This window comes from Phalaenopsis equestris, unplaced genomic scaffold (genome assembly GCF_001263595.1).
Source record: "Phalaenopsis equestris unplaced genomic scaffold, ASM126359v1 Scaffold000745, whole genome shotgun sequence".
Taxonomy (NCBI): Eukaryota; Viridiplantae; Streptophyta; class Magnoliopsida; order Asparagales; family Orchidaceae; genus Phalaenopsis; species Phalaenopsis equestris.
Genome location: NW_018165185.1, coordinates 419,369 through 431,750, shown reverse-complemented (window position 1 = coordinate 431,750; position 12,382 = coordinate 419,369). Strand labels below are relative to the sequence as shown.

General features: G+C 38.0%; 1 protein-coding gene across 4 annotated transcripts in view; it reads right to left on the bottom strand.

The window, feature by feature from the left end:
- The window catches only part of LOC110030650 (single-stranded DNA-binding protein WHY2, mitochondrial), a 21,338-nt gene extending 9,790 nt beyond the window's left edge, over positions 1-11,548 (bottom strand). For 2 of the 4 annotated variants that reach the window (XM_020733461.1, XM_020733463.1), the window contains exons 1-6: positions 11,373-11,548; positions 10,462-10,568; positions 10,276-10,373; positions 10,077-10,169; positions 9,407-9,501; positions 9,250-9,323 (exon numbers count right to left, since the gene is read on the bottom strand). In XM_020733461.1, the coding sequence (XP_020589120.1) occupies positions 9,250-9,323; positions 9,407-9,501; positions 10,077-10,169; positions 10,276-10,373; positions 10,462-10,568; positions 11,373-11,533 (628 nt within the window). In that variant the 5' untranslated portion in view covers positions 11,534-11,548. Of the gene's footprint in view, positions 1-9,249; positions 9,324-9,406; positions 9,502-10,076; positions 10,170-10,275; positions 10,374-10,461; positions 10,569-11,220 lie in introns of all 4 variants that reach the window. The other 2 variants (XM_020733464.1, XM_020733465.1) reach the window with 2 other exon arrangements.
- Positions 11,549-12,382: the final 834 nt, after the last annotated feature.

Below are 12,382 nucleotides of genomic sequence, written 5' to 3'. Positions count from 1 at the left end.
ATTGATGATAAAGGCACACCGAAGATAGAGCAGAAATATGCCCTATCCTATAACATCAAGATTCAGACATTTGATGAACAATAAGATATGGTTTCCTTCATCGACATAAGTCTGGCGGTAGTCGGCTCGAACCTCCTCAGGTTGTTGGCAGTCCTATACCTGACAGCGTAATCGACTCGTGGACAACAAAGGAAAAAAAAGAGAGAAAAGAAGATAAGTTTTAATAAACCATTTTCAAACAAAAATATATTTTTCTACGAAACAAAAAAAATTGATAACTCTTCTTTGCATGTTTAAAAATTTGTGTGTATGTCAAAAACATAAATTTTAAAATATCTTTTAAAATACGTTGTCCACTTGACGAATACCTGTTTAGGCTAGGAAATAGCCCTCTAAGTGAAGTTCAAGACACACTTCTAGACGAGTGGCGGGTTTTATACATTTGGGTAATCGAGTAGCCTTCGTGGACCCTCGAGAATAAATATAGCTGAGTTTAGTCCCATACGAGTGCTTGCGGTCCCCCTCATCTGAATCTTCTTTTTGTTTTATCGAAGCTTTAGGACAGGGCACTCGTGTTACTTTTTCTTTCCTTCGAGATTTCCCGGGACTTTTGAGGATTTTCTTTTACTTGAGTCTTTTTCGTTGATTTTCTCGAGTTTCTCCGTTTTTCCTCGAGTTTCCTGGATGACGTTTCTTTCGGACTTTTCTTTTTGAGATGCATTTAGGTTTGCTATACTTAAGGAACAATGGATCTCGCGGGCGTAGAGGTTTGCTTTACATTTTACAGTTGTCTCTACCTGCTACTGTACTGAATAACATGTCATATTACTCATGTTTTCTACCTGCTACTGTACCGTACAGCATGTTATATTATTCATGTTTCTACTTGCTACTGTTCTTCTCGTATAGCATGTTATACTGTTTCTGTCTCTACCTGTTATTGTTCCACGTGCATTCTATTGTTTGTTCTTGCGTTACACACTTTATATTATATAACTTCAAACATGTTTCCTTTTTGCATAGAATGTTTAGAGGACTACAACCATAGGGCCGTTTGATTTAACACTATAACTGGACACCCTAGAAAACTTAAACTCGTTATGTCGGGGAGTTTGGAGCTAGCGCGGTGGGCAACACGGCCATCTTCAACAGCAAAAAATGTCTTCCCCAGCAAAACTATTCCCTTTTCCTAGAAATTAAACAACAATCCATAGGATTTCGAGGTTGTCTGCCTAGCGCAACATAAGTCCTCCACCTTTTCTTTAGGCATTCGTATAGCTCTATTGTACGATTTAAGCCCTAACTCGTTCTAGGTTCTGAGGTTGTCGTCCGGTACGACGTAAACCTTCATATCTTCTAGGCAATTTGTGTGACCCTGTCACACAAATATAAGCCCTAATTTAATAAAATTGGCAGGATGAAACATTGTAATAATTTCTTCTCAAACTGAAGTCAAATCATAGGATAGACTGGGAAGTCACTGAGGTTCTCCTCAGGGTCTGTGGCCTACCCTAGTTTCTCTTCATTTGGATTCCTCAACATTGTTCCAGGTTCGAGCATTCCCCCTTTCACACCTCTTCGTCCGATTTCGTTAAAAAGTCTTATCCTTTTGACCTCTTTGAAGATAATATTCTTTGTTTTTTATCGAGAGTTTTCTTAGGTGACTTCGGTCATTTAAGATATAATTAACTATAGGGGTTTGTCCTTATAGGAAGTTTTTCTGAACCCAGCTTAAAATAAACCCTATTTAATTATTTGGGAGGCTAGGGTTCACCATGAGGTGAAACCCTCTTAAAGCCTCCCGTTCCCACTTCCACCATCCAGTTGAAGTCTAAAATTATATATATATATATATATATATATACACACGTAAATTAAAACGTCCTTCCGAAGCGAGCGATGAGATTTCAATTTCGGCTGCTGACAGCTTCTTACGGGCGACCCATAAACTTTAACCAACAACTTTCTTTTAGTGCCGACACACTTCACATACAATTTTGAGCACGATAAGCACATGTTGGAGCATGTTAGAAACGGGTCTATGTGAAAGGCATTTTGGGGAGCTAGTGCTTCCATAAGTTATAGAAAATGCTCAAAGAAATGGGAACATCTTCGATGCAATACTTTATGTAATAACTTAGAGGCCGTTTAGTTTGTTGACAAATAAATACAAGTGTAATTAAACTGTAATTTTTGTAATATTTTTATAATGATTTGGTTAAGTGTAAAATAAATGCAAAGTTTATTTTTTTATGTTTGGTTTAAAATAAAATAAAAGTAATATAAAACCAGGCGGGAGGTTGTCGGCAAGTAACATGCTATGACAATGAGTAACTACAGCGATAATCGATGATGGCAAATGGTGAGTGGAGTGGTCAGCCATCAATGACCGATAACCAGGGCAACTAAAGGTAGCTCGCAGTAAGCAAAGATTGGATACAGAGGGCAGGCGACGACCTATGAGGGTTAGCGGGGCAACTATTGGCATCTTGACAACAACGATTGACCGTCAATGGGGTGGCAAGCGACACTCAACAACAAGCAGCAATAGCCACAATTTGCAATGTATTTGAAACTCGATCAAATCTAACAAGTTTGGAATAAACTGGAAATGAACTAGACGCAATGTTTTAAATTATTGAAATTTTATTCTACAATCCATTTTTTCTCAAACCAAACACAACTTTCCAAGATACCCATATTTAAAAAGCAGTACCGAATGGCCCCTTAGATGAAAAAGGTAAGATGGCAATCACCCCCAAGAAATCGAAGCCAATGCACCATTCTTATCATACAAGAGTTCTCAAGTCATTTGAGTTATTGGCTATTTTTTTTTCAAATTAGTATTGTTTGTCATTTTTTATTTAAATTTCTTTTCTTTTATCCTCTTATACTAATTTATTTTTTGCTTGGGTCTTGACTTAAAATACCTTGAAGGAAAATCTATCTTCCCAATAGTTTAGTTATTGTTATAAATAGCAGTTCTATGTCATTTGGGAACAAGATTAATGAACTAAATCAAACTGTCCTGCTGTATAAGAATTTGTAACCAAGCCTTTATTATTTGTATAATTGTATGGCACTTTCTGTTTCCTCAAAAGTGATTTATAGAGATGCACGAGACAGCAAAACCTCCACTAAGATACCCAAACCTGTTGACCATTTCCCATTCCCTTTCTACAACGACCAAATTGTCTTCCTTCTCCCACCATTAGCCTAAAGCCCTTCTACGCTATCATTTAATAGTAAACCTCCATCCTTTCAAGTAAATTCTACCACTTAGTACACGAACAGATTTGGAGATAACCTCAAAGAAAAACGCAGTAATAAGACGTAACTTGGAACATTGCCCTTATCATCTCCCGTTCCCATGTGCTCTAGAGGATAACAGACCCAAAGTTGTTCAACATTAACAAAATGCTGGCAAACATTTCCAAAATTAATCTGGAGTGCCTATGAAATTCTTTGTAAATTTCATTTTTTATTGGATGTTTCTGTTTCTATTTTCTGCATCTGTTCTTTTATCACCCTTTAATTTAACAGATTTTATTTCTATTATCAATTGTTTCTGAGTTTAACATTTATGCACTTTTTCCTATTCCATGCATTGTTCTAGTCCTTGAACACACCTAACCACCTCTGGTCACCTTCCCCATTGCCGAAAAACAAAGCCTCTCAGCAAGACTCCATAGCTGGGCACCTGATCTACCCTTCCAAAATTTAAAAATTCAAATGAAATCAGCTTCCAGCAGGCTGCCGCCTCCTCCCTGCCTCCAGCAGGCCGACCAGCTTCTTCCCTGTCTTCAGCAGGCCTCCATTCCCTTCTCAAACAGGTTCCAGCTGCCAACGACGCTCCCTACTTCTTCCAGCTGCAATTCAACACCTCTACTATCATTGCCTTGCTGCCCCCATTGTCATCACCCTTCAATAGCAGTAAGATACTTCCCCCATCTACGATCTTCTGTCGTCTGGCATTCAACGCAGTCGCCAGCCCTCACCTCCACTTCGGAGTTCTAACTCATCGAGATTGTTTGACTTCTTTGTTGCGTCGTTCATTTGCAATCGTTTTGCACCTTTTCTTTGTGTGGTTGTTTTCTTTTATTTTGAATCTTCACAGTATCCTTAATTAAGTCAGCAATATTATTTGTATTTCTGAGTCGTGGTTTGAGTTATTTATGGTATCATTTAGTATCAAAGCTAGCCCGACCCTAATTTCATACTAGAGTTTTGTAGCATCCGCCCCTACCCAAGCCATGGGTTTGAGCACATAGCCTCCAGCTGCCCGACGAGCAAAGTTGTATCTTTACCGAGCAGGGCACTATGAAAGAAGTTAGCAAAGAGCAGAAAGTTGAGAAACAAGGTGAGGTATCAGCTTCCACTCAATGAGGAATAAGCACTTGTGATTTCATGGATTCTGCAAACCGAGGACATGAGGATCCGCAGTGGTTTCACCACAACATTTTCTACACCCGCTGCACGGTGAACGGAAAAGTATGTGGATTATCATCGACAGGGATAGCAGCAAGAAAGTGGCATCGACTCAGATGATATAGAAATTGGGGCTAGCGATACAGAGGCATTCCCAGCCATATTCACTGACGTGGCTGAAAAAAAAGAATCAGGTAAGCATCGACCGGAGATGCCTGGTAGAGTTTTCGATCGGATGCCAACTACAGAACCAGATGTGGTGTGACGTGATCCCAATGAATTTCTGACACCTCTTATTGGGAAGACCTTGGCAGTTTGATCGTAGGACTAAGCAAAATGGATTCAAAAACATTCTTTTACCAAAGATGGGAAGCACATCATCCTTCTTCCCTCGGTGGAACTCGAGAGCACAAGATCCCTTACTTGCAGAGCAGCCTTGGTGGGACAAGTTTTAGTAATGACACGAAATGAGAGGCCTGAGATACTAGCTCTAGAAACAGAACAGATACGACCAAATGTAATTCAAGGCTTTATAGTCGACACTGTACCATCAACGCCACCACCATGCTGGAAGATTCAAGTTACTCTCATTACAAATCAGATTGAACCTACTGTGAATTGCTCTGAGAAGCTTCAGCAATACATGTGTGGCATGCTGTCCTAGGAGATTGAATCGAGATGTATATATGCTCACAAGTGTTTTGGACGACAGTACAGTCGCTAGTGGATTTAGGTGCCGCCAAGATTAAAAACAAGGAAACCAAAAGCTTTGACAAACAAGGTCGCAGCTCCTCTAACTCCGGGAGACTAACACGGGGTTGTTGTTAGAGGCTGGCCAGACCGGCATAGCTGGGCCTGGTCCAGCCTCCTGCTAGACCAGTTGGCCCTCCTAAGGGGCTGACTGACCCCCCACCCCCTCTCGTTTTCTTTCCTTTTCCACGAAATCCCCTATTATAAATCATTGTCTATTATATTACTTCCTTCTGATTTTATTTCATAATTGGAAGCATTGTCTAATATAAGTCCTAATCCCTCGTATGTATAAGGGTTGTTTTTGCTTATAAAATGGGTTTTTTTTGTGACTTAAGAATTCAGCATTATGTTTGAACCACTGCGGGCATTATATTTTCCCCTTCGAGGGTTGTAACCGACGGTAAGAAAGCGCTCCGACTATCCCTCGTCCGAGGTGATGATCGTATCTATGGGTTTGGATAGTGCTTCGACTGTAGCTCGACTACGTCGAGATAATTATTTGTCCTTCCACCCTTCCTGTTATTGTCAGCCCGCCTCCCAGCCTTACAGCAGGCCACCGCCGCTTTACCTCTCCCCAGACAACCACATGCAGCTTCCCTGCCAGTCAACATACATCGAACCCCTCCCCGCACCCCTGCAAGCTGCCGCCCAGCCTTCTTCCTGCATCCTGTAGGCCGCCGCCCTCTGTTGTCCTCCTCCCAGCAAGCCACAGCCCTCCTCCCAGCAGGCCACAACCCTCCTCCCTTCCTCCAGCAGGTTGCCGCCCTACTCCCAGCTGACCGCAACCCTCTCCCCTGCCTCCAGAAGACTGTCGCCCTCCTCCTAGCAAGCCACAACCCTCCTCCCTGCCTCCAGCTGGCCGACCAGCTTCTTCCCTGCTTCCACCAAACCTCCATTCCCTGCTAAGTCGGGTTTCAACCGCCGACGACGTCCTTCATCTGCGATTTGACGCCTCTACTATCGCTGTCCCCCACCCCCCAACAGAAACAAGATAATTCCACCATCTACGATCTTCCACCGTCTGGCCTTCCCTGCAGCTGTCAGTCCTACGCATCCACTTTGGAGTTCCTACTTGTCGAGATTGTTTGTACCTTCTTTGTTGTGTCGTTTGTTTGCAATCATATTGCATCTTTGCTTTGTGTGCTTGTTTTCTTTTATTTTGAGTCTTCATTGTATCATTAATTAAGTCAGCAATAATTTTCGTATATATGAGTCGTAGTATGGGTTAACTCTGATATCACCTCATCTTCAGTAAGGCAGTCAACCTCCATTGATTGGCATCCACATTTGCTAGGAATTCAGATATTCAACTTATGTGAAAGCAGTCTTGATCGTATTCTATGGTTCAGGTGACCTCAACAATAAAAAACAGAAAAAAATTTGGCAAATCTGGTATTTGGCTCGAGGACTTGACTGAAAAATCGAGTAAATTTGGCAAATCTAGTATTTGGCTCAAGGAGCTCATATGGAAACTCTGCAAACACAAGCAAAACCTTCCATTGCAACCTTTAGCTACCTTTTTAAGCCTATTTGAATGAGACTTCGATCAAAAATTGAGTTTTATGTGCAGTAATTTTAGAATTTTCCTATAACTTCAAGAATTTGGTAAACTTAAATCAAAATTGTAAGGAATTTGCTAGTACATCATAATAGTTGTTGCCAACTGCAGAGAGAAAGATCTGTCTCACTTAATTGTATTTTATACGAACATTGACAAGGTTGATTGTAGGCAGTTCAATATTTTTGCTGCGTAGATACTAAAACCATTTTTTTAGTCATAATTATCTGATAGGTGTATCTTTCTATTTTGCCACATTTAAAATATTTATATATCTTTACGACCTTAATAGCATACAGCTAAATTTCGCATACTATTATAACTATGAAAATCACAAAAAGAAGATCTGCTAATTTTGCAAGGAATGGATATGATTGATGACTGAGTAATGATTTTAGTACAGCAACAGCAACAACAAGCCTTTATCCCACTAAGTGGGGTCGGCTACATTAACCATTTGTCTCCATTGCATCCTATTGAGTGTCATTTTTTCATTTAATTTGAATAAATAGTACCTATAAAAAAATAAACTCCGAAGCCTATTAGAATGGATTTCAGTGTAATTCAAGTGACAGAAACCATATCAACGATGGAAATTATAGGAGCAATTAGTGTTTCTATCCATAATATGACATCGATCACCCAAATGTTTCACAAAGAAGCAAAAATGATATTTTTATATTTGATTACAGAAAGAAACAAATGATATTTTCTTGACCCTAGAAAATTTATTTGCTTGACACAGTATGTCCAATTTGTGATGAATTAAATTAGGTAAGTTGACTAACAGATTAAGCTAAGAATTACTTATAAAGAATAGATTGATAAGAAAATACTTTGATGAACCCTTATCATGCCGGAAAGGATGAAATCATTAACATGTACAAATACGTACCATCTACTGCCCCGTTTGAGTTAAACGTTAACATGAAATTGAAGTTACTGATGAGAAGTTTAAAATAAGCATAGGTGACCTATAAATGATTTAAACATCAATTTCACTACAATGAAAATATAAACAATGAACCAAACTCGCAGCTTTTTCTACTTTGGGTTGATATTGCTAGATACTGTTTTGTTTGTGGGTTATACTAGAACCTTATCAAAACAAAGGAAAAGAAGAAAGAAACAAAGAATTGAATGGAGAGTAAGGAAAAATCCATTACGAGGCTCAAAAAGCTACAATACAGTAGGAAAATGCAGAACCTTTGGCTCTCCCCAAGATATTCTATTTATAGGCAGGGAGCTAAGAATCCAAGCACTACAAAATAAGCTATACATAAAAAATATAAAAAATACAAGAGAGGTATAGCCTAAGTACAAACTCAAACTCAACATAGCAGTCGGTTGGACTTTGTGAAATCGTTGGCTCTACTAATGGGAGTGATCGAGAAGAACTAATGGCTTGGATGACAATCTAAGATCAATCAGTTGGGCAAGTTCATGGTAACTTCATGTGCAACCTTCATGAGCTTAGTGGATATTTTTCACTTTAGTCCACTGATAACCCCGCCTCAATCCTGGCAGGTGAGTGCCATAAGCACAGTTGAACGAGCTCCCTTGGGACACGGTTGGAAAGTCTTAAGCTCCGTTGGCAAGCTCTCTGGTGAATTCAATCTGTCACAAACTTGACCCGAGCTCTTTTTTTGTCTCGACTAGCTAGCCTAACTGCCTGGCTTCAACTTGGGTGATTTTGTTTTTATGGTATATAGATACATTTGGGAGTCATTAATAGGAGGTCAATATGTGAAGCACAACTAGAACATGAACCTTAGTTAATCAATATTTGAGTTTGAAAATAGTTTCTACTGTGAAAGCCTAAGCTGATTACTGAAACCCAACTCAATTTTAGTTACAATATACATTTGTTGCTTCAAAATTGTGCCTAAGCTAGTATAGTTCAAATGAAAAGCAATTTCTTTTTTACATTAAGATACATTCAAGGGTTATTGCTCAAAATAAACAAAAAAAAGTATATTTAGAGTCTATCCGAGATCGCTTTCTACTCACTTTGCATTTCATACCGCTACCATAACTCTGTTTGGGGAACTACTTTGTTGTTGCATTCTAGAAATTTTGTATTTGGGAAGCTATTTTTTTCAATCTAAACTATTAAAGTGTAGTAAATGTAAGAAAGTTGTAGTCTAATTTTTTTTGAAAAAAAATGTACATTTATAATTCTCATCATAGCTTTTTAAAAAGTTGTTTTCTCCGCCATAGTTTTATAACGACGTTTTTAAAAAAATGCAGCCACTCCAAACAAACACTTAGATTAACACCAACTAAAGTGCAATTTCTGTAAGAGTTAACATAGTAATACATTAAAATTTTGGGTGGCATACTAAAAAATTCATATTTTTAGCACGGTATAAGAGCAAAACTCTCTAATTTTATCTTCCAGGGTCATGATGTAAAAAAGCCTGGAGGGTAAGTTATACATTCTGTAGTTTATTATAATTTTATTGTAAATGGCACACAAAAAAAAGGTAAATCAAAGAAGAAAAGCTTACACAGATTGAAGATATAGCCACTACCATCATTAAGTGGAGAAATGGTTAATGTCTTTTTCACCTGTCCTTCCAAGCTGAAAACCACGCATAGACCACAATAAAGTTAGAAATATACATATATACCAAGCAGTATATTAGAGACAAATTTAAAGCAGACCTTGATTTCATTGAAGGATCATGAAAGAACTCACAAGATTCACCAGGGCCAAGGCTAATCAAACATCCAACTTCAGTAGCTGACAAAGCAAAATACTAAAAAATATCTTCATCAATAAATGAAAACTAATCTCATAAAAACAGAGCAAATCAGATGAAAATAATTCTTTGATCCAATAAATAAATAGCCATCAAAATTAGCATTATTTAAACCTTTAGGGTCGGTTATATAAATCAGCCACCATTCATTCATAATGAGTTCTAAATTAGAGATAACTCAATTATGCCCAAGTTTATATTACTTACTTCTAGCCATGTAACCTTCGTTCTATTCCGCTTCCTTTATTTCAAAAGAATAATTAGTAGGCAGATTCATTATTTAGAAGGGGCATTTACATAGATACCACCCAATTCTTATGTTTTTACATCTAATACCTAAAGTTTGCTTTTTGCATTTATACCACCCAAATCTTTCATATCACATCAAAATACCACTAAGAACAGAGTAGCATATATGTGAATCTACCATTTTAGAGATATGGTATTTTGAAAAGGTTCCAGATTTAAGTATTTCAGCATGTAAATTATTAACAAAATTAAAATAACTATAACTACAAATGAAAATACTCACTCAAAAACTAACCTCAAAATCCATATGTAAGAAACACTACCTGTTTCCTCTCACTATCATACTTCCGTTGACCAATAGCTGGGATGAACTTCATCAAAATAACACCCTTTTTATCAACTCTTTGATGTCCAGACTGCATAATATGAACTATCAATATTGAGCAAAAAACCTTTTTTAATATATCAAACAAAAATAAGGGACCAAAAAATATATAAAATAAAATAAATATCAAAACTTACATCCATCTTAATGAATGTTGGAGGCACAGGAGACAGTAAAAGTGCAGCTTTTCCTTTAAAAATAGAAAAATCAGCAAATGCCTTTCCCGAACTACGCTCTAGAAATGTATTATAAATGAGTTAGATCAGTAATTAATCAAAGAGGAAGAAAAATTGAAGTCATCATCAACACAATGATCAACACACCTGACCCAGTAGTTGAAATACCACGCTCAGACACTAAATTATATGCCCATGAAACATCTCTGACATAACTAAGTTTCTCAGTGAAAAATCTTGAAGAAATTGCCTGCCTAAAAAGTAACAAAAATATGTCATTTAATTATGGCACTAAACAAAACCATAAATCTATTGAACAATGTTGTAAACATTAGCGTTTCAAACAATGAAATACACGAGCAAAAATAAAAATCTTAATTAGAAAGTCCAGCATCAAGTTGTAGTCAGTAGAATGACAGATGCGGGCAAAAGGTAAATTACAATGTTTTAAAATAAAAATAGTAAACCTTCAAACAAGCTTGCTTCAGTTAACGTCTGCCAATAATTGTCAGTCAATTTAAAAATGCATTAGCCATGAATTATCTAGCGCCTGAGAATCACCCTCTCTAAATTCACGACAAAATATCAATTTGAATTGAAACAAGAACTACAACAGGAGGTGTACTGCCACCTAAAACAGTCAAGTAAATGAGTCCAAGTAATAGATTTCACTGGTTTATCCATTTTCTTATAGGAGTACGGCTCTAAGAGTAAATCAAACACCAGCATGCCAAAAAACAAGAGAAAAACCTAGAGCGATTGCCACAAATAAAGGCACTCCATCCCGAGTGGCGACGGAGGAACCGAAGCTCCACAACGAAAAGGAATGGATACTTCGGCTAAAGGACCATTTTCTGCTATACTTGGCGCGAAAGAAAACGATTTCTTTCAAGCAAATCATGATACCTCGGAAGTACTGAATCCATAATCATGTGAAGTTCGATGAGGTCAGCACATCAAGTAAATGAGGAAAAGGTGCTTTTACTAATGAGACGAATGCACTCACGACTTTTAGGGTTGGGGTTTAGGGTTTTAGGTTAGGGTTTAGAATGGCATGCCTGCGAAGGGAGAAGAAGTGGCGGAGCATTGTGCAGAAGTTTGTCGAAAGCGGAAGTTGACGTTGAGAAGTTGCCTCGCAGACGTCTACGGGAAGGAATATTACATCAGTACTACGCACCTTATTTTTAAGTGCGTAGCCAATCAAAACACGCCACGACATCTCGCGCGGCGGAGTAAGAAAAACGGCGCAGTAACACGGAGAATATTCCCTCCTGTGTTATTCATGTGTTATTGCGCGTTATTCATGTGTTATTGCATGTTATTCATGTGTTATTGATGTGTTATTGTGTTATTATAACACCAAGAATATTCTCAGGATATAATAACACATGAATAACACACAATAACACTTGAATAATACGGGAAATATTCCCGACAGAGAAAAAAACGGCGCAGTAACATGGAGGAATATTCTCTCACGTGTTATTCTTGTGTTATTGTGTGTTATTAATGTGTTATTCATGTGTTATTGTGTTATTATAACATCAGGAATATTCCCAGGATACAATAACACATGAATAACACACAATAACACATGAATAACACGAGAATATTCCCCGTGTTACTGCGCATTTTTTTTTCTGCGTCGCGCGGGGTATCGTGGCGTGATTTCATTGGATACGCACGTTACTCTACGTGCGTAGTACTGATGTAATATTTTTTCCGTCTACGGAACTACTATACCAGTCCGAAAAAGGGCATGCGCCCCACACACAGCTGCCGGCACTAAAAATTTTGGCGAATGATCCTACTCCGGACGGTCGTCCACAATCCATAGAAAAAATATTATATTAGTACTAAGCACACGTTGTATGTACTCAATAAAATCACGCCACGATATCTCGCACGACGCAGAAAAAAAAATGTCACAGTAACACGGGGAATATTCCTCCCGTATTATTCATGTGTTATTGTGTGTTATTCATGTGTTATTATATCCTAGGAATATTCCTGGTGTTATAATAACACATGAATAACACATGAATAACACACAATAACACATGAATAA